Here is a 24,947-nt window from a genome sequence, read left to right as displayed (position 1 = left end):
CTGAACTTTAATGAAAGAAGAAAGAAAAGAAAGAAAGAAAGAAAGAAAGAAAGAAAGAAAGAAAGAAAGAAAGAAAGAAAGAAAAAAGAAAAGAAAAGAAAAAAAAAGAAAAGAAAAGAAAGAGAAAAAGGAAAAAAGGTGAGGGGAGGACACAGCAATGTGCTGGTTAAACAAGCATCCTGGCTGGTCTCCTCAGCATTCTCCATGGTTAGAAAAGGACAAGCATTCAGCAGGGTGCTGGGTGCCTCGGATGGTTAAGCATCTGTCTTCAGCTCAGGTCATGACCAGATCCAGAGGTGCATCAGTCTGTTTCTCCCTCTCCTTCTGCAGCACCCCCACCACCCAAGCTTGTGCACGCTCCCTTTCAAATAAATAAAATCTTAAAAAAAAAAAAAGTGAATTGACAAGAGAAATTAAATATACCCCCCTACACACCATCCCACTTCCCTTCTCCTATAAACAATGCTCATCAGTTTGTGGCCAGCACTATTGTTCACAAGATATTCCCAGGGGAAACCTTCAGAGCAAGGCGTGCAAAGGCCAGAGACCTTGAATCCGCACAACCCTTTTAGGCAGGTATTATTATCCCCATTTAACAGTTAAGCAAACTGAAGCTCAGAGATAAAGAAGCTAAGAGTAAATAGCCTGAAGCCAGCAGCTACTCTACTACATAGCTGGGATGTCAACATGGCATTCAGGGACCCATGGCATTCAGGTCTTCATTCAAAGTTACTGCATGAGGTGGCCCTACTTACCAACTCACCATCTCCAAACCACAGAAAACCACAGTTGAAAGCACCAGGAAAATGGTCAGTGAGGAGTATTGCTAAAGACATAAAAGTCACAGTAGCCTTGGGGCTGTCTTTTGCACAAGGACCCTGGGAGTTTTCAATAGCAGTAAATCTGCTAAGATGGAGGGGGAAAGGGATTTTAAAGTCGTTCAAGATATTCAGAAGCATGTGGCTGTCCTCTCCTTCCAAAGCAAGTTCTTTATTGTCCAACCAATCAATAATTGTTTAATGAGGCCTAGCACCGTACTGGGTACACTGTACTAAGCATAAATACAAAAGTGTAAGACACAGTCCCTGCCAATTTGAGATGTACAACCTAAATATTTCTCAGGAATTACTCCAGTTAAAAATCAAATCTGGACCTGGATGCCAGTATTGCAATGAACATTCTTTCAAGTCACATTGTTATAAAGAAAAACATTACACCCCACATTTATCATGGTATAAGACTTCTTCCTATTAATATCAACATCATCATTAACATACAAGGTTTACTTTTGTTAAAATTCACTTTACATTCCCCTCCTCTGTAATTTGAATAAACCTTTTTTTTTTTTTTGAAAAAAGAACTTTCAAAGGTGAAGTAGGGAAAGCGCTTAAGTACACACTTGGCCAACAGCTGTCTGCGCAAACAAGCTCTGGACTACCATGTGAAATCAAGCTCATCCCTGGGCCATCTCCATGAATATTTTGAGGACAACATAAAGCACATTTCAACATAAGACATTATTGCCATCCAGAAGAGGGAGTCAGCGCCACAGAGAGCAATCAAGATTGGACATTTTTCATGGCAAAATTTAGCACCAACTCAGGGGCAGTAACAGGGGTTGCCAGGGATTTCGATTCCAAAATTAACCTCTCGATCCTCTCTCACTCTCAGAACTCACAGGTGTGTGGTTCTGGGAACAGAAACTAACCGAAACCGCAAGCTGAACTGAGACAACTGAACTGGGTGACGATTCTATCCCAGGAGTGAACCTCCTGCCTCAAGCAGAGAACATTCAGCACAGAGCAGAGCAGTGGGAGCAGCAGTCTCAGGAGCCTGAAACCCGAAGTGGTGATACAAGGACACACGACCTTCACCTCCCTTCTGACCCTCACCTTGCTTCCGTAACCGGGCCCTTCACTCCACCATGTGGCCCCAGTGAAGAACCTCAGCCTCACGCTGGGTTACTGACCCCAAATGGTCTCCATTTGGCAAATAAGAGGGAAACGGGGGAAGGAGCTAGCACAAGGGGAGGACAAGATAATCTTCTAGTGTTCTGGAGTCTTAATGAAAAAGATCTTGAGTTCCTTTAAATAAAGCACATTAAACTAGGAAGAAAATAACTTAAGGGAAAAGTTCAAATCTGAACTTCAAACCTGCAGCAAGCAGGTGCTTGTTTTTCTTGAAGATCTTTTGCTTTAAAGCACTGAAAGGTGAGTTGCTAGGTCTGGCAGTGAGGGACAAGAATGACAAGTCCTTCCTCTTTTACAAAAGGCCACCAAAGTATAAGAGGACTTCAGGTATATGCAGAGACACCAGACCCAAAACTGCACAAGTCAGCTCCATCCCCATGCCCACTCTCCTCCTCCTGCCCACCACAAAGACTACTCTGGCTATTGTGCACCAGGAAGCCCTCAGGACCCATCCGTCAGCTAAGCTGACCCTCGAAACTACTGAAATGGAAGGTAGCATTTAAAATATAACACTGGTTTTTCTTCAAATGTAAGACTGGTTTTCTTATATAGCATGTCTAAGGCACGGTGTGAGAAAGCTGCTCCCACTCCCAGCCACACATCCATACTCGGCTCCTCACACGCACACATGCACACAGAAGAGGCCAGCTGACTTTGCCACAATGCATGGGGAATCGAGCGCTTCCAATCACTTCTGGGTTTTGAGCTGGTTGGAGAGCCAGTCCAGGCCTTCATAAAGCCCATCTCCGCTGGTGGCACAAGTGGCCTGAATGTACCAGTTTCTCTGGCGGAGGGAATGTAGGCCGAGCTTGTCTGTTATTTCTGCTGCGTTCATAGCATTGGGAAGATCCTTCAAGAAAAAAATTCAAAAGTCAGTTTATAATGATGCATTTATATAATGAAATATTATGCTCTTCTCCCAAAACCTTAGTCACAGTCTTAGCTTGGCTGATTTTCTCTCTCTGACCTCTCAACTCCACAATGGGAAACCCCACTCACTTTACCATTAAAACAGATGCAGAATCTGACCACTTCTCAACATATCACAGCTACCCACTTGATCCCACCACCACCACTTCTAAGTCGAGGTACTGAAATAACTTCCTAACTGGTCTCCTTGCTTCTATGCTTGTTTCCCTCGAAGTCTGTTCTCAACCCAGTGGACAGTGAAAGTCAGAGCAAGTCATTTTTTCAAAACCCTGCAACAGATCCATCTCTCTCAGGGGAAGAGTCAGAGACCTTATGGTGTTTTGCAAGGCCTCATGACCTGAGCCCCCAGGACCACTCCTTAATTGTCTTGCTTCATCTTTTCAAATACAGCACTCAACACATGTTACTATAAGATTTACTTATTTGGTATGTTGATTACTTATTATCTGTCTCCTCTAACTAACTAGAATGCAAGCATTACAATGGCAGGAATTTCTATCTTGTCCTTTGAAATATTCCTAGTTCCTAGAACTGTGCCTGGCACATAGTAAAGTCAATCTAGTTATACTGATGTGGAGTGACATCAAAAATACGTTCTGTCGGGCAGCCCAGGTGGCTCAGCAGTTTAGCGCCGTCTTTAGCCCAGGGCGTGATCCTGGAGACCCGGGATTGAGTCCCATGTCAGGCTCCCTGCATGGAGCCTGCTTCTCCCTCTGCCTGTGTCTCTGCCTCTTGCTCTCTCTCTCTCTCTCTGTGTCTCTCTCATGAATTTAAAAAAATATATATATATATATGCTCTGTGGGGACATCTGGGTGGTTCAGTTGGTTAAGTATCTGCCTTTGGCTTAGGTCGTGATCTCAGGGTCCTGAGATCAAGCCCTGCACTGGACTACCCAGCTCATCGGGGAGCCTGCTTCTCCCTCTCCTCCTGCTGCTCCCCCTGCTTGTGTTTGCTCTGTCAAATAAATAAATAAAATCTTAAATGAATAAATAAATGTAAAATAAAATAAAATAAAATGTTTACTGGGACGCCTGGGTGGCTCAGTGGTTGAGCAACTGCCTTCAGCTCAGGGCGTGATCCTAGAGTTCCAGAATGGAGTCCCACATCAGGCTCCCTGCAGGGAGCCTGCTTCTCTCTCTGCCTGTGTCTCTGCCTGTGTCTCTGTGTCTCTCATGAATAAATAAAATCTTTAAAAATAATAATAATAATAAAATAAAATGTTTACAAAGAGCTGGAAGGCAAGAGAAAATGCTTTCAATAAATCTGAAGTGACAAAACAGGATGCAGCCCTGTCAGAAGAGCATAAGCTCAATCACATAATGAATGTATTCATGAAGGAGAAAGTGGAAGGAAACACATCACGCTTCCTGACTGAGGTCATCTCAGGCTGATGCATTCCATGATTCTACTTCATTCCACTATGCTACCTTCAACTCCAAGCTTTCTTCCACTTTGAATCCCAAGGCGAGATGGCTCTACACTTGGCCTTCCTCCCACTCTTCCTTCACTGCTTTCCACTACATTTATGTAGAAGACCCTTCTCCTCCTTGGACAATAAACCCCAAATGATACAACCATCTCCTCCCTCACTGCCACCGCCCCTCTGTTCCAGCTGCACTGGCTGCCATGCTATTCCTAGCCCCATGAGGGTCCTGTGCTCAGATGTCATCTTATCATGGAAGCATTCTGGCCCTTCCCCACATCCAGCCTGACCTCTTCCTCCGCTCCACCTTCCTCTACAACACTTCCAGCAGACACATTACATATCCTTTACTGACTACCTCTACTCCCACTAGGATGTAAACTTCATGGACACCAGGATTTTTGTCTGTCTTGCTGCTCACTGCTACATCACCAATACCTAAAACAATGCCTAAATCTTAATAGATGCTCAATTAATATTTATTGAGTGAATGGAAGACATATGCTAACATGGAGGTAGGGAAGAGCTCAGCTGGCTTAGTCGGTAGAACATAAGACTCAATCTCGGGGTCCTGAGTATAAGTCCTACATTGAGCCTAGAGTTTACTTAAAAAAGAAAAAGAAAAAAAATTTTAAAAAAAGGAGGTTGAGGGAAAGGTTATGGTATGGACTAGAGAGAGGGAGAAACACATCTAATTTAAATATCTATATTCTTGAGGCTCCTGGGTGGCTCAGTCAGTTGAGCATCTGCCTTCAGCTCAGGTCATGGTCCTGGAGTCCCGGGATTGAGCCCCGTTAAGCTCCCTGCTCAGTGGGGAGTCTGCTTCTCCCTCTGCCCCTCATCCTGCTCATGTGCTTGCTCTCTCTCTCTCTCTCTCTCAAATAAATAATTACATTTTTAAGTGAACATCTGGCAGCAATTTTGGTCCCAGTATTCAGAAAGCCAACAATATACCTGTTTATTTACAAATACCAGTAAGACTGCATCTCTGAGCTCATCTTCTGCTAACATTCTGGTTAGTTCTTCTCGGGCCTCATTGACTCGCTCTCTGTCATTACTGTCAACCACAAAAATCAGACCTGGAAAGAAATCACAAGCACATTGGTAATCTGAACCTGGAAAGGGCACCATTTATATGTCCTTACAGCTTCTCCCTACTTACACCTATGGTTTCACAGAAAATAATCAGTTAAGGAAGGACGTTTACTCTCCAGAATTAGGGAGCCTGCCACACACAATCAACTAGCCTATCTTTTCAGAAGCATACAGGCCCTCCCCAGATTGAAAGAAACAAAATTATAGAGAAAAGGTTAGGTTCGTGCTTAATCACTTCACTTTTACATCATATCTGCATAACGAAGTCCCAAGAAAAACCAAGGTCATCAAAGTTCAGACACGGACATCAAAGTTCAGAGAAGCATCCTTGGTTGGCAGTACTGCAGACATCATCCATCAGCATGCCAGAGGTGGTGGCGTCCTGATGCCACACAGAAAGGACAACGTTCTGGAGACCCCTACAATTACAATTGGTGTCTGAAGGGAGGGAGTCTTGTGCTCCTAACCTGTGAAGTGTGGCCTAACTCTAGGAAGCTGGTGTTGGGAAATCTTTGGAGGATCCCATACTAGACCACATCAGATTTTGGCAGCAAGAATATGTCACAGGTAGTGCCAGGTATTCCTTTTTTTATCACATCTTAACACAGAAGTTTGGCCATCACACTTTTAGGGTTGCTAAGTGGGTTTAGACAATATAAGTCTAATTCTCCCAAAATAAAGTTCCCTGTCACCTACTGCTTTTAGCATTCATTGAAGACTATTACTAGATCTGTTATTTCCCTAGAGTTACAGAATGGTGATTTTTCTAGATATTGTTATTTCATCTGTATTTGTTAGCTGACATCTTTCTAAACGAGAATTCCTTCGCTCTGCTCTGAAACCTTGGGAAAGTTCATCTTTTCTGTTTTAGTTTCCTTATCTATAAAATGGAGGTAGTACCTGCCGTGGTTGGATCATTTGGCTTAAAGGAATCATTTGGCTTTATAGACTAAAGGGATATAACAATGAAATGCAATGTGTGAACTTTGGTTCCTGATGCAGACAAATCCAATGTGGAAAAGACATATTTGATACAACCGGAGAAACTAAATTAAGGACTAGGCACTGATCATGAAAGAATTCATATTAAGGGCAGCCCAGGTGGCTCAGCGGTTTAGCGCCACACCTTCAGCCCAGGGCCTGATCCTGGAGACCCGGGATCCAGTCCTGCATCAGGCTCTCTGCATGGAGCCTGCTTCTTCCATTGCCAGTGTCTCTGCCTCTCTCTCTCTCTCTCTCTCTCTCTCTCTGTGTCTCTCATGAATAAATAAATTTATTTTTTTTAAAAAGAATTCATATTAATTTTGGGGGTGTGATAATGGCATGGAGATTATGTTCAGAAAAAAAGCTTTATCAGTTTGAAATGAAAACTGGGGATCCCTGGGTGGCACAGTGGTTTAGCGCCTGCCTTTGGCCCAGGGCACGATCCTGGAGACCCGGGATCGAATCCCACGTCGGGCTCCTGGTGCATGGAGCCTGCTTCTCCTTCTGCCTATGTCTCTGCCTCTCTCTCTCTCACTGTGTGCCTATCATAAATAAAAAAATAAAAAATAAAAAAAGGAAAACTGAAGGATGGGGACACCTGGATGGCTCAGCGGTTAAGCTCTGCTTTCCGCTCAGGGCGTGATCCTGGAGTTCAGGGATCAAGTCTCACATCAGGCTCCCTAATGGGAGCCTGCTTCTCCCTCTCCCTATGTCTCTGCCCCCCTCTCTCTGTTATCTGTCATGAAAAAAAGAAAACTGAAGGATATAGGAGCAAAAGGTCTCATGTATCATGTCTGAGATATGCTAGAACATACTCTGGGCAAAACGCTGGTAACCATGGAAGCTGAGCAATGAACACAAGGGGGTTCATCATGCATCCTTTCTCCTTGTATTTGTTATGAATGTTCTACTAACAGGGCAGCCCTGGTGGCTCAGCAGTTTGGTGCCACCTTCGGTCCACGGCGACCCGGGATCAAGTCCCGCGTCGGGCTCCCTGCATGGAGCCTGCTCCCCCCTCTGCCTGTGTCTCTGCCTCTCTCTCTCTGTGTGTGTGTCTCTCATGAATAAATAAATAAAATCTTTAATTAAAAAAAAATTCTACTAACAAAAGTTAAAAAAAAAGATAAATGCACTATTTTGAGAAAAAACAATCAAATTCAGAGATAACTGCAAACCGAGCAAAGTGCTACAACAATGATCTAAAATCTAAAGGGCCAGCCAGTGTGGGCAATAGGTCTAATGAGACCAACAAACAAAGACTATGACCAACAAAGTCTTTTCATAGTAAAGACCAACAAAGTCTTTACTATGAAATGCATGTGATACAAAAACCACTTGTTATAGAAATTTCAAAATTAAGACTCCAATTAAGTTCTAAAGTGAGCGTGGAGATGCCTTCTGGTTAGGATTCTACATGAGAATCAGGGTGTAAAAACTAGGTGAACAGTTAATGGCTATTTTGACAGGCAATACTCTATAAGGTAGCACTGATCCAACACAAAATCCATGAAAAAAAAAAAAAAAACTCAAGTAGATTGATGAAGGAGTGGACCCATTAAAACCCCAACTTTTAGGAAAGCAGTGATAAGGAAATAAGGTAATGATCTGGGATATGTGTGTGTCAATTCACACACTTCTGGACTAGCAGGGCAGCTGGGAGAGACTGTGGCCACACAAGATGCTGGCATCTGGGGTTCCAGCCATGTCTGTTCATCTCTTTCTCTGCAGGGGCATGATTTTTCGATATTCTCATCCAGTTTAAAAGAGTTCACTGAACTCAAACTCTCTAAAACCTGGTACTTCGTCTAAGGCACATATAGCTCTCAATTAACCAAAAGATAAAATTCATTATGATAGCCATTTTTTTAACTCGTCTGGATTAAGAGTAGTTTTCTATGTAGGACATTAATGCCCACGTACTTTTTCTAGGAAGGCAGGGACCATTTTCCAAAAAGAAAGTGTTAAGTGGATCCTCAGAAGAGAAGGAATGATGGACAGTCCAAATAAAGCAGAGCACAAGGTTTTGCTTCAAGCATCCATCTTTAGACGTGTTTAATACAAATAGTTTCAAGGTCATAGACTGGATAATCTTTACCTTGGGTGTTCTGGAAATAATGTCTCCACAAAGGTCTGATTTTGTCCTGGCCACCAACATCCCAGACCGTGAAGCTGATATTTTTATACTCTACTGTTTCCACATTGAAACCTAAATAGGCAAGATGAAGAAAATTTTTAATGAAGACTTTCATTGGGTAAACAATTCAAATGAATTTTGGCTAACATTTGGACAGGACTTTTAATTCACAAAGCAACTTGCTAGTCAAAGATCTTTAGCTTACAGGATCACCTGGCTGACTCAGATGGTGGAACATGCAACTCTTGATCTCAGGGTCGTGAGTTCAAGCCCCACATTGAGCCTAGAGCTTACTTAAAAAAAAAAACAAACAAAAAAAGAAACAACAAAAAAAACCCTATATAGCTTACAAAATAGAATGCTAGCTTTGCTCTTCCATTCATCATGACAGGTGTCTCAAATCTTCTCTACTCTCCAACTACACATGACCTCTTTCTCTCAGCAGATCTTACATGACTTCAGAGCAAACAGAAGCCATTAATGAGACTGACTTCTACCTCCCACCACACAATGTAGAAACCTACCTACATCTGTAACCATTCTTTTTCTCTCCCTCTTAGAACAGAGAAAGGGGCAACTATCCAATGCCAATTCCATCTATCCATATAATCTGGACCGCTCCAAAATCTCCAACCTCTTCTTCTCAGTAAGCTTAAGTCTTTACACTTCCCAAAAAGCCCTTCTTTGACTCCACATATTCACCTGCTACCACCCTCTATTTTCCAGATTAAAATCAAATTTCTCTAAGAACCTTAGTTACATTCACTGCCCCTACTGTGTTGCCTCTCACCCAAGAGCTCCTGCTGCTTCAACATGTTACACAGCTGGTCTTGCCAAGGTGAGCAATGATCAACATGTCAATAAATCCAACAGAAGCTTTTCAGTTCTTACAAGTTTGATTTTATATTTCATACTACTGCTCACTCCCTTCTTGAAACTCTTCCCTGGTTTCCTATTTTCTTTGTATTTCTATGGCTGAACCTTCTTGGACTACTTAGTGAGCTCAACCACACTTAATTGATCCTGAAATGATCAATATGATTCTGTCCTGCCCCATCCATTCTCCTCTTCCCACAGTGGCAAAAGGTAATTTCGTTCACTCATGGGGCTTCATTACCACCTTTGCACTAACAACTCTCAAATTTACATTTTTCCATCCCAGATCTCCTGAGCTTCAGGCTCATAATCCAATCTTCAATCCAAAATCTTTGATGTCTCAAAGGCTCCAATAAGGCAAGATGTCAACACTGAACATAAGATCCCCACACCTCTAGGGGTGCCTGGGTGGCTCAGTTGGTTGATTCTTTGATCTCAGCTCAGGTCTTGATCTCAGGGTCATGGGTTAGAGCCCCACATTTCAATCCATGCTGGGTACAGAGCCTACTTTAAAGAAAGGGAGGGTGCCTGGGTAGTTCAGTTGGTTAAGCATCTGCCTTCGGCTCATGTCATGATCTCCAGGTCCTGGGAGAGAGCCCTGAGTCAGCTTCTCTCTCTCTCCCTCTGTCCCTCCTCCCTGCTTGTTTTCTCTCTCTCAAATAAGAATAAAATATTAAAAAAAAAAAAAAAGAATAAAATATTTAATTAAAAAAAAAAGATCCCCACCCCTTTATATTCCTCCTCTACTAGTTACCCCTGTACTGACTTCATCCCACAAGCCAGAAATCTGAGAGGCATCCCTGATACTTCCAACTCTCTCACCCCTAAAGATCTCATTATCAAATCTTATCAATTCAACCTCCTAAATATCTAATAGTCACCCTAACCCAAGAGACTGTCATTTCTAGCCTCAATTATTGAAGTAACCTAACTAAGCTACCTGCAGCCACTCTTCCTCTCTCCATCCATTCACCATTTTCCAATCAAAACTCTCAAAACCTATAATGTGGTCATATCACTTCCCTACACATTTATGCTTGACTGAAATATTTAAAATAAAGGGGAAAAAATAATCTCTCTTTGGCTTCCCACACCCAAATCCCAAACATGACCTTCGAGGTCCATCACAGCCTGGGCCTGCTCACTTTCCAAATCTCACTTTGAGTCATGTTTTAGCTTGTTTTAGCGAAGGGCACTCACGTCATCACAGCAATCTCAATTCTTGCTAAATAAATGTATAAATTCAATGACATTCTAATCCTAAAGTGATTAGGGAAGGGGGGTGGGGCAGGAAACTTAGCAAAATGATCTTAAGTGTTATCTGGAAAAATAACCAAGTAAATGTAACCAGGAACTCTCTGAAAATAGATAACAAACTATTTTTAAAGATATTATCAAACCTTGAGTAACACATGAAATAATTAAGTTCAAATTACTACAACAGGGAGTTGTCCAGAAAAAGACATATATATCCATGAAAATTTAGTATATAAAAAGAAGGCATTTAAAATCAGCATAAAAAAACTATCCAATAAATGAGTGTGGACAACTGTCTATCTCTGCACATGTCCAATATATATACGGCTATTTGGATTTAATTGATTAGGAGAACCTGGATGGTTCAGCCAGAAGAGCATGCGACTCTTCATTTAGGTTTGAGCCCCACACTAGTGTAAAAATTAAAAAACTTTTAAAAAATTAAAAATTAAATTAAGTCCAATTAAAAAGTCAGCTCCAGGGGCACCTGGGTGGCTCAGTGGTTGAGCATCTGCCTTCGGCTCAGGGCATGATCCCAGGGTCCTGGGATTGAGTCCCACATCGGTCTCCCCACGGGGGGCCTGCTTCTCCCTCTGCCTGTGTCTCTGCCTATATCTCTGTGTCTCTCATGAAAAAATAAATAAGGGGATCCCTGGGTGGCGCAGCGGTTTAGAGCCTGCCTTTGGCCCAGGGCGCGATCCTGGAGACCCGGGATCGAGTCCCACGTCGGGCCCCCGGTGCATAGAGCCTGCTACTCCCTCTGCCTGTGTCTCTGCCTCTCTCTCTCTGTGTGTGACTATCATAAATAAATAAAAATTAAAAAAAAAAGAAAAAAAGAAAAAAATAAATAAAATCTTTAAGAAAAAAAAAGTCAGCTCCTCAATCTTACTAGCCACCTTTCAAGTGTTCAATAGCCACTTATAGCTATGGCTTCTACCCTGGACAGTATGGACCCAGAACATTTCCATCATTGCAGAATGTTTTATTGGACAGCACTGGCCTATATATTTGAAAAATATAACTAAATTCCTACCTTACTCGTAACAGAAAAATAAACCTCAAATAAATAAAATATTTCAATGTCTTTTAAAATGAAATAAAAATAACAGAAAACTAGCAGTAGAAAATACTTATGAATACTTTTATGACCCTGGAGTTAGGAAGACTTTCTAAAAATGACACTGAAGCTAAAAACAAACAAACTAACAAACAGAAAACTTGGCAGGAAAAAAAAAAAAAAACTTGGCAGGGCACCTGGATGGCTCAATAGGTTAAACATCTGATTTTGGCTGAGGTCATGATCCCAGGGTCATGGGACTGAGCCCTACATCAGGCTCCACACTCATCCAGTAGATTGCTTGTCCCTCTACCCCTTCTCCCCCTCCTCATACACTCTCTCTCTCTCAAATAAATATATTTTTTTAAAAATTGGTAAATAAGACTACCTAAAATTCTATATGGCAAAACTTAGAAAAAGCAAGGTTGAAAGACAATGGAGGGGATCCCTGGGTGGCGCAGCGGTTTGGCGCCTGCCTTTGGCCCGGGGCGCGATCCTGGAGACCCGGGATCGAATCCCACGTCGGGCTCCCGGTGCATGGAGCCTGCTTCTCCCTCTGCCTGTGTCTCTGCCTCTCTCTCTCTCTGTGTGACTATCATAAATAAATAAAAATTAAAAAAAAAAAAAAAAAAAAAAAAAAGACAATGGACTAGGGATCCCCGAGTAGCTCAGTGGTTTGGCGCCTGCTTTCAGCCCAGGGTGTGATCTTGGAGTCCTGGGATCGAGTCCCATGTCGGGCTCCCTGCATAGAGCCTGCTTCTCTCTCTGCCTCTCTCTCTCTCTCATGAATAAATAAATAAAATCTTAAAAAAAAAAAAAGACAATGGACTAGAAAACTAACACATGACACATTGTTCCTGACCCAAGATGTCCTTCTTCAAATCATTAAGAGACATATAAACATGCCAACAAAAAGAGAAAAAAAAACAAAAAACAAACAAAAAAAAACTGGTAGAACCAAATTAAATCAAGTCATAGATTGGAGTGCCTGGCTGGTAGAGCACACAACTCAATCTCAAGGTCATGAGTTCAAGCCCCACATTGGGCATGGAAACTACTTAAAAAATAAATAAGGTGCACCTAGACGGCTCAGTTGGTTAAGCAACTGACTCGATTTCAGCTCCAGGGATGATCTCAAGAGTTGTGGAATCTAGGCTCACATCAGGCTCTGTGCTTAGTGTGGGGTCTGCTTGAGATTCTCTCTCCTCTTCCCTTTATCCCTTCCCGGGTACTCACATGCACTGTCTCTCAAATAAATAAATAAATAAATAAATAAATAAAATCTTAAAAACTAAATAAGTAAAATTGAGCCATAGAATAAATACAAATGGCCAACGGATGTTTGAATATATTCACTTACAATAAAAGAAATCCCAATAAAAATCGGTGTTTTTTTCTCCATCATATAGGCAAATTCCCTGGAGAAATGAACATTTTTAATAGCTGGTACTACAACCTTTTTGGGGAGAAGCTTGGTAATGCGTACCCACATTTTAAATATACATAGGGTTTGGTTGTTTTTTTTTTTTTTTTAAGTAAACTCTGTGTTCAACATGGGGCTCAAACCCACAATCCTGAAATCAAGAGTCACATGCTCTATGGACTGAGCCAGTATGCCCCTAGACATACATTAGCTTTAACATAGCAATTCTTCCTCCAGAAATTACTGCAAGGACTAAAGTACATGTTTGCAAAAATGTTAAAGATGCTTACTTCAGCATCATTTACAAAGAACATGGCAAATAAGTGAATCAACCCATCAATGGAAATTCATTAAAAATATAGCCACATAATGGAATACTATCCAGTTACTCAAATTTGATGTTAATCTGTATCCGTTGTTATTTAAGCCCCAAAATTTAGTGACTTAGAATAATGATTCCTCTCCTCCTCCAACAATTCTGTGGGTTGCCTGGGTTTCCCCTTGTAGTTACATTCAGCTATGGAGTCCCTGGAAGGCTGGACTGGGCCCCTCTCTCTCCAGGTGGTCTTTTCATTCTCAAGAAACATTGAGCTTCCTCTTATGGTGGTGGCAGTGTTCCCAAAGTGCAAGTCTTAAGGCACAAGCACTTATTCAATCTTTGACTTAATTTGCTAATATTCCCTTGGCCAAAGCAAGCCACTTGGCCAAGCTTAGCATCACTGTAGAACAGGAATGCACGTGAGAGTGGATACGGAGGGGGATGATTCACTCCAGGCCATTAGTTTCACAATCTACAAGATTGGTATTCCATTCATTCACCAAATATTTACTGGACAGCTACTATGTGCCAGGCATTTTGCCAGGGGCTTGGGAACAATGGTGAAAAAGACAGACATGGTTCCTGCCCTTATCTACTGCTGGAAGGAAGAGAAGTGGGCAAGCGATGACAAATGTGTTGAGAATTACTAAGAAGTTTTGGTTACTAAGGAAACTTTTAACAGGGGAAAACCAGTCCAGGCCATCAGAAAAGGTGTCCCTGAAAAATAATGTTTAAACTAAGACCATAAGAATGAGCTGGCATTAGCTACAGAAAGGGGGAGGGGGCTAAGTTAAAAGGCAGGAAAGTATTCCAAAGGGAAGAAATCATATAGAAAAAGATCTAAACATACTATTTAATGAAAAGTAAGTTCAAAAACAGCATGCATATGATTTTACAAAGATATTCACCAAATCTTAACAATAGTGTTTTGTTAACACTTATTTATGTTTTGCTGTATGTCTAACACTATGGATGCATGAATTATTTTAATAATTGGAGAAAACCAAGCAATTATGCTATTTTCATTTTAGACTAATAACATTTTTAAATTGTGGATATGAATGCTTTCTCCATCTGGCTTCCTCCTTCTCCAAATGTTGCAATCTCTGAAACCACTGCCCAAGTTGGAAGTTGATCATTTGGTTCCTCTGACTAACCTAACATTCAGAACACTATGACTTCACAGGTCATCCTGTGAGGATCCAGGATGTTTGGATCTAGAGGCAGTTCATAAGGCAAAGATGAAATCCTATCAAACTTGCTTTTGCAAAATCCTTAAATGGCTTACAAAATTCAGCGCCGTTTCGCAGGAATAACTACACTGCCAGGTTCTCCTCCAGCACTGGAACAAATCATATTCTTTCAGCTGGACACCAACTCAAAGTAACTGGCTTGAGCCAGAGTGAAGAAAATCACACTGCATCTTTAAACCCTAGGAACATACTTCTTGTGGACATGGTTCCACTTAGGCCAGCTGGAAGACGACTGAATGAGGAGGCAAGAGCAGGTTCCCAGCTCCCAACTCAGGCTTAGGCTGGGACACAGACTAATTAAGTGGAATAGAGGGCATAAAACCGCCCTCTCGGTTTGTCTGTTTAAAATTTCAAGTAATCTCCACACCCAACATGGACCTCGAACTCACAACCCCAAGATCAGGAGTCGTAAGCTCTGGGGCGCCTGCGTGGCTTAGTCAGTTGAGCATAGGAATCTTGGTTTCAGCTCAGGTCGTGATCTCAGGGTCCTAAGATATAGCCCCAAATTGGGCTCCGAGCTTAGCGTGGAGTCGGCTTGGGTTTCTCTCTCCCTTTCCTTCCATACCTCCCCTGCAAGCTTCCTCCCTAGAGCGCGCTCTCTCTCTTAAACAAATAAATCTTAAAAAAAAAAAAAAGAAAGAAAGAAAAGTCGCAAGCTTTACTGACTGAGCCAGCCAGGCACTGCTGCCCTCCCTGTTTTAATCATTACCTTTTTCATTTTCACCAAGCAGATAAGGTTAATTGTGCTTATCCTAAATGTGTTCATTTGATTGCCTCATACACCTAGCAATGGTCCTAGAGATGCCAGGGAGCAATAAGGAAATTCTGTATTACTCAGTATGGGCCTCAAAAAGCTTACACTCTTAGACAAGATTTTCAAAAAAAAAAAAAAAAAAAAAGTATCAATAATATAAAAGGCAAGTAAAAGTATAACAAAGTAACTTGTAAACTGGTCTTGTCACAGGTTGTGAACATACCTATTGTAGGGATAGTAGTCACAATCTCTCCCAGTTTCAATTTATACAAGATGGTGGTTTTTCCAGCTGCATCCAAACCCACCATAAGAATCCGCATCTCTTTTTTCCCAAATAGACTTTTAAACAGTTTTTCAAAAACGTTCCCCATTGTGACTGATTTCTGTTACCTGAATGAAAAGAAAGACAAGTCAAGTAATTGTTCTTTGCAGAGATATAGAAACACCATACATAAAATACAACTCTCTATTAGAGGAGGGACTTAGTAAAATATGAAAATAATTTTAAGTATAATTTGGCCAATAAATAGTAGCATGTCTTGTGGTTTTTTTTTTTTTTTTAAGCATGTCTTGTTTTTTAAGGGAAATTCAACTCAGCCTTTTGACACCTTGCCAGAAAATTCTCTTTTCCACTGCAGCATCCAAGTGGGTAAGTGGAAACACAGTCTCAACGCTACCACTATGGCCGCCGCCTCGCCTCGCCTCGGCGACTAACCGAGGCCGGGCCTCCCGCCTCCCCCTCGCCCTCCCGGTGCGACCAGCCGACCGACTGGCAGCGGGTTTTGGTCAGCCTGGGCTTTGGTCAGCCTGAGAACGGAAGCAATGTCAAAACAAATACATCTAAACTCTCTCGAAATGAGAACTAAGGAAGCAAAGAATGGGTTTATTTTACAGGATGTGAAGTCTTTAAGGTAGGTTAAATGTCAGTATCTCTTAAAAATGTAGTAGTTGCCTTTGGCTAGCAAACAGTATCAACACCCAGAAAAAAAAAAACTAAAAAAATTTCAGAGGGGAGGAAATACAGCATTTGCAACACCATTCAGCTAACAGAAAAACTAACTAGAGGTGGGGAGATCTGTAGCAACCACTGTTGACCATCCCCTGACTCTCAACCAATTTTTCACTTTTTATTGAAATGTATTATACATAGAGAAAACACATGATAACCAAACAATTCAATGAAATGTCATAAACCCATCAAAATATGATGATTACCAGTGACCCAAATCTCCTTGTTCCCATTCCAGTCATTACCTCCCAAAAGGTATGACTATCGACTTCTAACAACATAAGTGTTCAATATTTTATTTTTTAGAAGACTGTATGATAGATTCTGTAAAGGCAGACTAGCTTTGTAGAAATTTATTCTACAGCCTTTTAACACATCAGTCTATTTGAAGAGTGAGCTTGACATTTTAAAGACTTCAAAGTAGTCCATCCGGACCTCAAACCGAGCCCCTGAACATCTACAAAGATTCTTTGTAGAAAGATTCATTTGTTGGGCAGCCCTGGTGGCTCAGAGGGTTTAGCGCCCTCTCCAGCCCAGGGGTGATCCCGGAGATCCGGGATCGTGTCCCACATCGGGCTCCCTGCATGGAGCCTGCTTCTCTCTCTGCCTCTCTCCCTCTCTCTCTGTGTGTCTCTATGATAAATAAATAAAATGTTTAAAAAAGAAAGATTCATTTGTGAAACAGAAAGGGGTGGAGGAGGGGCAGAGGGAGAAGCAGACTCCCCCACCAAGCAGGGAGCCAGATGTGGTACTCCATCCAGGTGCTCCAGGATCATGACCAGAGCAAACAGCAGACACTTAACCAACGGAGTCAGCCAGGCGCCCCTAAAAAGATCCTTCAAAAATGAAAAGTAAAAAATAAATCCTTGTTCCAAAGAATATGATTTTCCTTTTAAACTGCTAACCAGGGATCCCTGGGTGGCTCAGCAGTTTAGTGCCTGCCTTTGGCCCAGGTCACCATCCTGGAGCCCCAGGATCAAGTCCCCACGTCGGGCTCCCTGCATGGAGCCTGCTTCTCCCTCTGCCTGTGTCTCTGCCCCCTCTCTCTCTCTGTACGTGTATCATGAGTAAATAAATAAAAATCTTAAAAAAAAAAAAGAATTAAAAAAAAAAAAAAACTGCTAACCAGGGGTGCCTGGGCTGGCTCAGTTGGTTAAGCACAAGACTCTGGATTTTGGCTCAGGTCATGATGTCGGGATGGTGAGATGGAGCCTGCTTAAGATTCTCTCTCTCCCTCTGCCCCTCCCTCTGTCAATAAATGAATAAATAAATAAATAAATTGAAAAAAATAAAACTGCTAACCAAAGAAAAACTTTACTCCCTGGCAGGGCAGGGGAAAAATGCAACAAGGACTGCCAACCTCTCATTCATCTGGACCCTAGTGACCTCAGAGGCCACCAAATTCCAGAGGGCCCACGTCTGAAATCCAACGGTTTCCCACAGTAGCTTCACATGGATGATGTCCCAAGTACACACTCCATTCCATTCTACGACGAGAGAAAAGCAGCAGCAGGGCACGTATCCCGTGCATAAATGAAGTTAAAGGTGAACTGCCACAACCAAAGAGTGACGGGTGCTTTCATCATCCATAGGAGGTCTGTTTGGAAACTACACAAACGTCCAGAACATTTCAGCAGTCAAAAATCTCTAGTTGGGCGACAAAACCAGAGACGCCTTGTCTTTTGTTTCCGAAAGAAGACAAATCGCAGAGATGAGGAAAACTGTAAGGAACGAGCCAGGGGTGGGGAGGGGAGGTGCTTCCCCCTCAGAGGTCCCCTGAGGCAAGTGCTCCGCTCGATCCCCCTCCCACCACGCGAGTACACCACCTAGGTTTCCCCTCCTGCTTCTCTTTCCCTCCTCTGTCAGAGACGCCCAAACCCCGCTAAGCCTCTGGAGACGCTCTGGGGAAAAACGTCCGCGACTCCGGCGCCCCTTCGGCGCACCCACCCTTCCCTGCCTCCAGCACCAACTGCCCTTCAGGCAGGAGCCGCGACGACACCCCCAGGGCACCAACAGGACCAGGTGGCCAAGGGGGCGTGCGCGGCGGGCGGGCCGAGCGTCGGCTTCCCGGGGGGGGGGGGGTCCCCAAATGCCTCTCCTGCCCGCCCGCCAGGCCGCTCCCTCGGGAGCTGCCGGCCCTCGGGAAGGCGGAGGACGACGGGTGGACGCGCCAAGCTTCCCTCGGGTCCCCGCAGCACCGGCCCGACCCCTTTCCGCAGGCTAACCGCCGCTCTCTGATTTCCCGCCCGCTGACGGTGCGGCAATCCAGCCAGGCCTGGAGAGCCGCCGCCCCTTCCCCCCCAGCCCGCTCGCCCGCGACTCACCTGCCGCCGCGCTGACCACGGTTACCCACCACAGCCTTTCAGATTTCGGCTCCCTCTGCAAAATGGCGACCGGCGCGGGGGCGGGAACGGCAACCAACCAATCACCCGCCGCCTCTCGGAGCTTTTGTACCAATGAGCTCGAAGTTCCGTGAGTGACGACACATTTGGCCAATGCGAAGGACAATAAGAGCCTGGTCCGGGGTAAGGCCCGCCCCCGGCGACCTAGGCGACGGCACGAAGCTCTGCAAATGCCGAGTTCATCTTCCAATGATAGCCCCCCGCGACCCGGCGGGACACTCCCACACGCCCCGCCCCAAAGCCGCGCGCGACCAATCAGAAAAGTAAAAGGATTTCCGATTTGCTCCGCCAATCAACTCGGAAAAATCCCTGGGATTGAACTAACCCCGGGAGCGTTCGAACCAACCGGGTAGGGGCATGCGGGCGGGGCCAAGTTCCCAGTGATATTTAAGGAAATTTGCCGCGGTTGAGCTAAAAGTAGAAACTAGTTGGGGCGGTGTCTCGTGTGGGAAATACCCAGACTTTGACACAGAAGTTAAGACTTAAGGAAAGTTTCCTACTCAGTTTGAAGCTAGGCTGCACCCCTGCCTCTAAACCGATTTTCAGCAGTTTGGGTAAAATACTAGCCACCTGCACCGTTCGGATGCCGCACTACCACAGCCCTCACCTCCTGTCGGGAACTCAGCCCCCTTTAAAGGCCAACTTGGTGGGGCACCTGGTGGCTCAGTTGGTTGAGCGTCTGCCTTGGCTCAGGTCGTGGTCCTGGGATCCAGTCCCGCATCAGGCTGCCGGCACGGAGCCTGCTTCTCCCTCTGCCTGTGTCTCTGCCTTTTTCTGTGGGTCTCTCATGAATGAATAAATAAAATCTGTAAAAAAAAAAAAAAAAAAAAAAAAGCCAACGTGGTTAGCTGTTAAATAGGTAACCAACTCCTGTAAATGGTACCTGAGATCATCAGAAATGTGAACCCCTATTGAGCACATACCATGTGCCATCTATATCAAGGACTTTACCTGTGTGACCATAACGCCCTGTGAGTTAGAAACTATCATTTCCATTTTCCTCTTTTAAAAGAGGAAAATTTAGCCAAACAGAGATAAAAGCTTAGCTCTTAATCTCTTTACCAAATACTTTCTTTCCTGGTCACAGTGATTGTATATTTGATAGTAAATATATAAGAGGTTTTTCAACGTGACTCCTTAAAATTTTTTTTGACTATAAAAGATTATACAAGGTCACTTTTCTTTTTTTAAAAAAGATTTTATTTATTTATTCATGAGAGGCACAGAGACAGAGGCAGAGGGAGAAGCAGGCTCCATGCTGGGAAACAGGTGGGACTTGATCCCAGGACTCCAGGATCATGCCCTGGGCCAAAGGCAGGCGCTAAACTGCTGAGGCACCCAGGGATCCCCTACAAAGTCACTTTTTAAAAATACATGAAAAAATGGCATTCCTCATCAGAGTGAGGACAAAAAGGAGGAGCGGAAGTGGGGGGAAAAATCACACCATTCTATCATCTAGAGGCAATCACTGTTACATTTTGGATTATTTCTTTCCAGTCACTTTTCTTTCTTCTTCTTTTTTTTTTTTTTTTTTAAAGATTTTATTTATTTGAGAGAGAGAGAGAGCAAGTATGAGTCCGGGGAAGGAGTAGAAAAAGAGGGAGAAGCAGACTCCTTGCTGAGCAGGGAACCCAATGTGAGGCTCCATCCCAGGACCCTGGGATCATGACCTGAGCTGAAGGCAAACACTTAACAACTGAGCCACTCAGGCACCCTCCAATCATTTTTCTATGCAATTTTTACATAGTTCAGATTATAATTACATAAAATTTGGGGGTTTTTCCAGTTAACATTTTAATTTGAGCATTTTCCACATTACTTAACACTTAAACATTTCTGAAAGCTGTGTGATATTCCATCATATGGATATACCCTGATTTATTTAATCATTTTCATGGAGTTCAACAATCAGATTGTTTTTTAAGTTTTTCTATATGAATAATGTTCACTGAACTTTTCTCCCCCAGAATTCCTTGCTTTTTTTTTTTCCCCAGGAAAAAAACAAAAGTGGAATCACTGGGTCAAAACATGAAGATGTTTAAAGCTCTTGATAACACATTACACCATCAAATTGTTTTCTGAATCAACTACACAAATGAGTAGACTATGCATTCCCACCAGCCAAGTGAAAGCAATGTTTACTTCATCATTTGGTAAGCTCTTTTTTATGTGTTTTGTTTGCTAATTTGATAACCAAAAAACCCCAAAATATCTCGTGTTGATTTCATTTTCATTTCTTTGATTACTCATTTTTCCCCAAATGTTTACTAGTATTTTTATTTCATCTACTACAAATGATCTATTCATGTCCTTCTACTGACTTTCAAGTCAAAGATGCAAAAACTGTTTTGCCAGCAATTATGAAGGTTGCTTAAATTGATTCATGGATTCATCATAACCTGAAAAAAGGATCAAATAGCGAAGAAAAGATTTTTATCTGCCACTGTTTGTACCTACAGAAGGAATATTGGAGCTGATAATAATGAGGCTTTATCCCTCCACCTCAATGACCTGAGGATATGTGTTATTTTCCCAAGATCTGCAGCATGCCTATGAATAAAATAAAGTTCCTGTCCATATGGCACTCAATTCTTAAAGGATTACAACCATATATAGATACACACATTAACACAGAGATATCTTTTATATGCATATATATACACACATTTATGTTTTATGTTTATATGTATGTTTTACACAAACACATTTCATATTTTTGAAGATTTAATTTTTTAAGTAATCTCTACAAACCTACATGGGGCTCAAACTTTCCACCCCAGGACCAAGAGCCACGTGCTCTTCCAACTGAGCCAGATAGGTGCCCATCATATATTTTTTATAATAATATGCATGGAAAATGTATGGGAGAGGGGCTAGAAGTAAAAGGTCTAATTTACTGGTGATTGTATTCAGGAGACAGGGGTGTGACTTTTTTCTTTAAGTGATTGAGAGAAAATACTAGTTTCATAATGCAAAACTCAACTTTTTTTTTTTTTAATACAAACCCACAATTAGGAAGAAAGTTTAATTGAAATCATGGCAACTATTCAGGAAAAGTTTATTAAGCTCAATTTTGGTGATTCAATTCAACAAATAAATTGATTAGGGATCCCTGGGTGGCGCAGCGGTTTGGCTCCTGCCTTTGGCCCAGGGCGCAATCCTGGAGACCCGGGATCGAATCCCACATCGGGCTCCCGGTGCATGGAGCCTGCTTCTCCCTCTGCCTGTGTCTCTGCCTCTCTCTCTGTGACTATCATAAATAAATAAATAAATAAATAAATAAATAAATAAATAAATAAATAAATAAAATAAAGTGTCTTAGTAGTTTAAAAAAAAAAACAAATAAATTGATTATTGTGATGTTGATTAAGTGACGTTTTTTCCTTAATAGAAAACATCTCTTGGGGCACCAGGTACCCAGTTATCCATCTGTTCTGGTCACACTTCTGCTCAAGAGATGTCTTCTTCTTTTAGAAAGCCCTACTGTACATGTTCCTTGCCCTAGAAACAGCCCTCCAGTAAACTAATCCTTAGGAGAAACTATATAAGACACACCTTCACTTTTTCTCAGAAGCCCTCCTAAGGAACCATCACAGATAGCCAGTATTGTCATGACCAGTGAGCTGTGGTTTGTGGGCTTCTGTCTTAAGATTTCAGGCAACTCAGCCCTTTCCAGAAGACTCTGACTTCCTTTTCTCAAATGCATAAGAGCTCATCAGACCAATATCTGAATGATCCGTTTCCAAAGAACTGCAAGCAGCTCTCTGGACCCACATTGTTAATATGCAGGGTTAGGCAGCCTGGCAAGCGCTTTGGGGCTCTCACTAAAGGATCATCTGGTTTCCATAGCAACATACATTCCTTTCCATGGAGGATTCTATCATCTCTCCTGCCCACTCAGACTTTCCAGAATGAATTGATTTTTGTGACTATAGGTGTTTGCCCTTGATCCTCCAAAGAGAAAAGACATATTCATCAAAACAAAAAACAAGAAACACACTCAAAAATACCAACAATAAAAAACCTGACTACAGCTAAAATGCTGCATCGCATCAGATCGTCTTCCTTTCTTTAAAAATTCCATATCCTTTCTCCATTTTGCTCCCTTCCCTAGGCTTATCCATCGTTTTGGGAAATAGGTCTCTCCAACAGAAAACAAACAGATGACAGCTCCATTTTCCTAAAATTGGCTATGACAGGGATGTAAAATGAAGTTTTTGTTGAGGGTCCCTTAAGCCTGGGCTTAGGTCAGCCATGGGTGGCTGACCAGTGGGTTATGATGGGAGCGGCAAGAATAAGGATCATTATCCACATAAAGCTCCCCAGAGAGATGTCACAATCTCTGAAATTCCACCAGTAGCAATTAGCATTGCTCTCCCCAGCAATATTCTGTTAAATTGCATATACCTCTGGGAACAGTAATATATGAGGTTACTATTGCTCAAAGAACTTGGGAAAGAGAGAAGGCGGTGTAGAAGGAAGGGTGTAAAAGGGGCTCTAGAGACCATTTTTATCTGTTCACAGTGACATCTTCTACAAGAGGGGCGGTGCGGGTCCTTGTTGATCACATACACAGAGCCACTGGAGGATGCTCTCGGACATTCACAATGCAGTGGTGAATTGCTGCATAGCAGTGTTCCCTGAAACACCTGCATGCAGTCTTGCTGGAAGATGTTTGAAACCCATACCTTAAAGTGACTAAAATGCCTCTCTATTCCCAGCACCATTTGTTTAACCCTAGAGGTTCCAGAGACAAAAGGTAGTTTCCCTCTAGGTAACATGGCAAGCACCAAAAAAGCTTCATTGTTTTGTTAAATAAACTAGACAACACTGAATCAGTTTACTTTTACTTAGTTTATTATTGCCCTCATTCTTCAAAACACAGTAGAAATTTTTCTGCCAGTTAAATTGTTACCACAACTGGGTTTTTTTTTTTAAGATTTTATTTATTTATTCATGAGAGACACAGAAAGAGAGAGGCAGAGACATAGGCAGAGGGAGAAGCAGGCTCCCCTCAAGGAGCCTGATGTGGGACTTGATCCCAGGACCTGGGGGTTAAAGACCTGAGCCAAAGGGAGTCCTGCTACCCACCTGCCTCTATTACTATAACTGTTACAACCAAAATGCCTATGTAACCAGAAAGTTACTCAGCCCCTTTCCAATGGAGCTTTTACTAAGTGATGTTTAATGGGCCATAATTTGAACAGAGAATTATATCCATGCAGTCTTCAAGTCTTTAAATCAGGCCTCCACCTATAAATGTTGGTTAGCCATCAGGGAGGAACAGGTGATACTAAGTTTCACTTTGTAGTGCCTGGAATCACTTCATTGTCACTGACAGGATATTGAATGTATTAGCCAGGGTTCTCCAGAGAAACAATTAATATGGAGCATATATATCTGCATAAAATAAAAAGATTTAAGAAATTGGCTTACGCAATTGGCTTGGGGAGTCCAAAAATTTGATGAGGGAGGCTGGCAAGCCAGAGATTCAGGAAAGAGTTGTAGTTCAAGTGTACTGGGAACCCAGGAAAATGTGATGTTGCAGTTGAAGTCAGAAGACAGTGGAAAATTTCCTGTTGTTCCCAAGAGATCAGCCTTTTATTCAACTAATTAGATGAGGCCTTACCCACATTATGGAGAGCAATCTACTGTACTCAAAATCCATGGATTTAAATTTAAACCTCATCTAAAAATATCCTCATGGAAACATCCAGCATCATGTTTGACCAAGGATCTGGGCACTGTGACCCAGCTAAGTTGATAAATAATATTAACCAACACACTGGGTCACACAGTGGCCATGTTCAACAAGAACAGATCTTGATTGGGACACCTGGGTGGCTCAGCGGTTGAGCGTCTGTCTTCGGCTCAGGGCGTGATACTGGAGTTCCAGGATCGAGTCCCACATCCAGCAGGGAGCCTGCTTCTCCCTCTGCCTATGTCTCTGCCTCTCTCTTTCTGTGTCTCTCATGAAAATAAATAAAATCTTAAAAAAAAAAAAAGAACTGATCTTGATCAAACCCTTACCTCTATTTCTGTTATTTATCTTAGATACTG

General features: G+C 42.5%; 1 protein-coding gene across 3 annotated transcripts; it reads right to left on the bottom strand.

Annotated features, from left to right (window-relative positions):
* Positions 1–971: 971 nt before the first annotated feature.
* On the bottom strand, positions 972–18,895 carry LOC129508290 (ADP-ribosylation factor 2). 3 transcript variants are annotated; one of them, XM_055323265.1, is made up of 6 exons: positions 18,810–18,872; positions 17,846–18,093; positions 15,700–15,866; positions 8,499–8,609; positions 5,279–5,403; positions 972–2,820 (listed from the first exon to the last, which is right to left on the bottom strand). In XM_055323265.1, the coding sequence occupies exons 3-6, from the start codon at positions 15,845–15,847 to the stop codon at positions 2,659–2,661; spliced, it is 546 nt and encodes a 181-aa protein (XP_055179240.1). In that variant the 5' UTR covers positions 15,848–15,866; positions 17,846–18,093; positions 18,810–18,872; the 3' UTR covers positions 972–2,658. The 3 variants fall into 3 exon arrangements, with proteins under 3 accessions (XP_055179240.1, XP_055179239.1, XP_055179238.1); XM_055323264.1 differs by having other exon boundaries at positions 17,846–18,132; positions 18,810–18,844; XM_055323263.1 differs by lacking the exon at positions 17,846–18,093 and having other exon boundaries at positions 18,810–18,895.
* Positions 18,896–24,947: the final 6,052 nt, after the last annotated feature.

Source organism: Nyctereutes procyonoides, unplaced genomic scaffold (assembly GCF_905146905.1).
Source record: "Nyctereutes procyonoides isolate TBG_1078 unplaced genomic scaffold, NYPRO_anot_genome, whole genome shotgun sequence".
NCBI classification, from domain to species: Eukaryota; Metazoa; Chordata; class Mammalia; order Carnivora; family Canidae; genus Nyctereutes; species Nyctereutes procyonoides.
The sequence above is the reverse complement of the archived record's forward strand: the minus strand, read 5'-3'. Positions and strand labels throughout refer to the sequence as shown.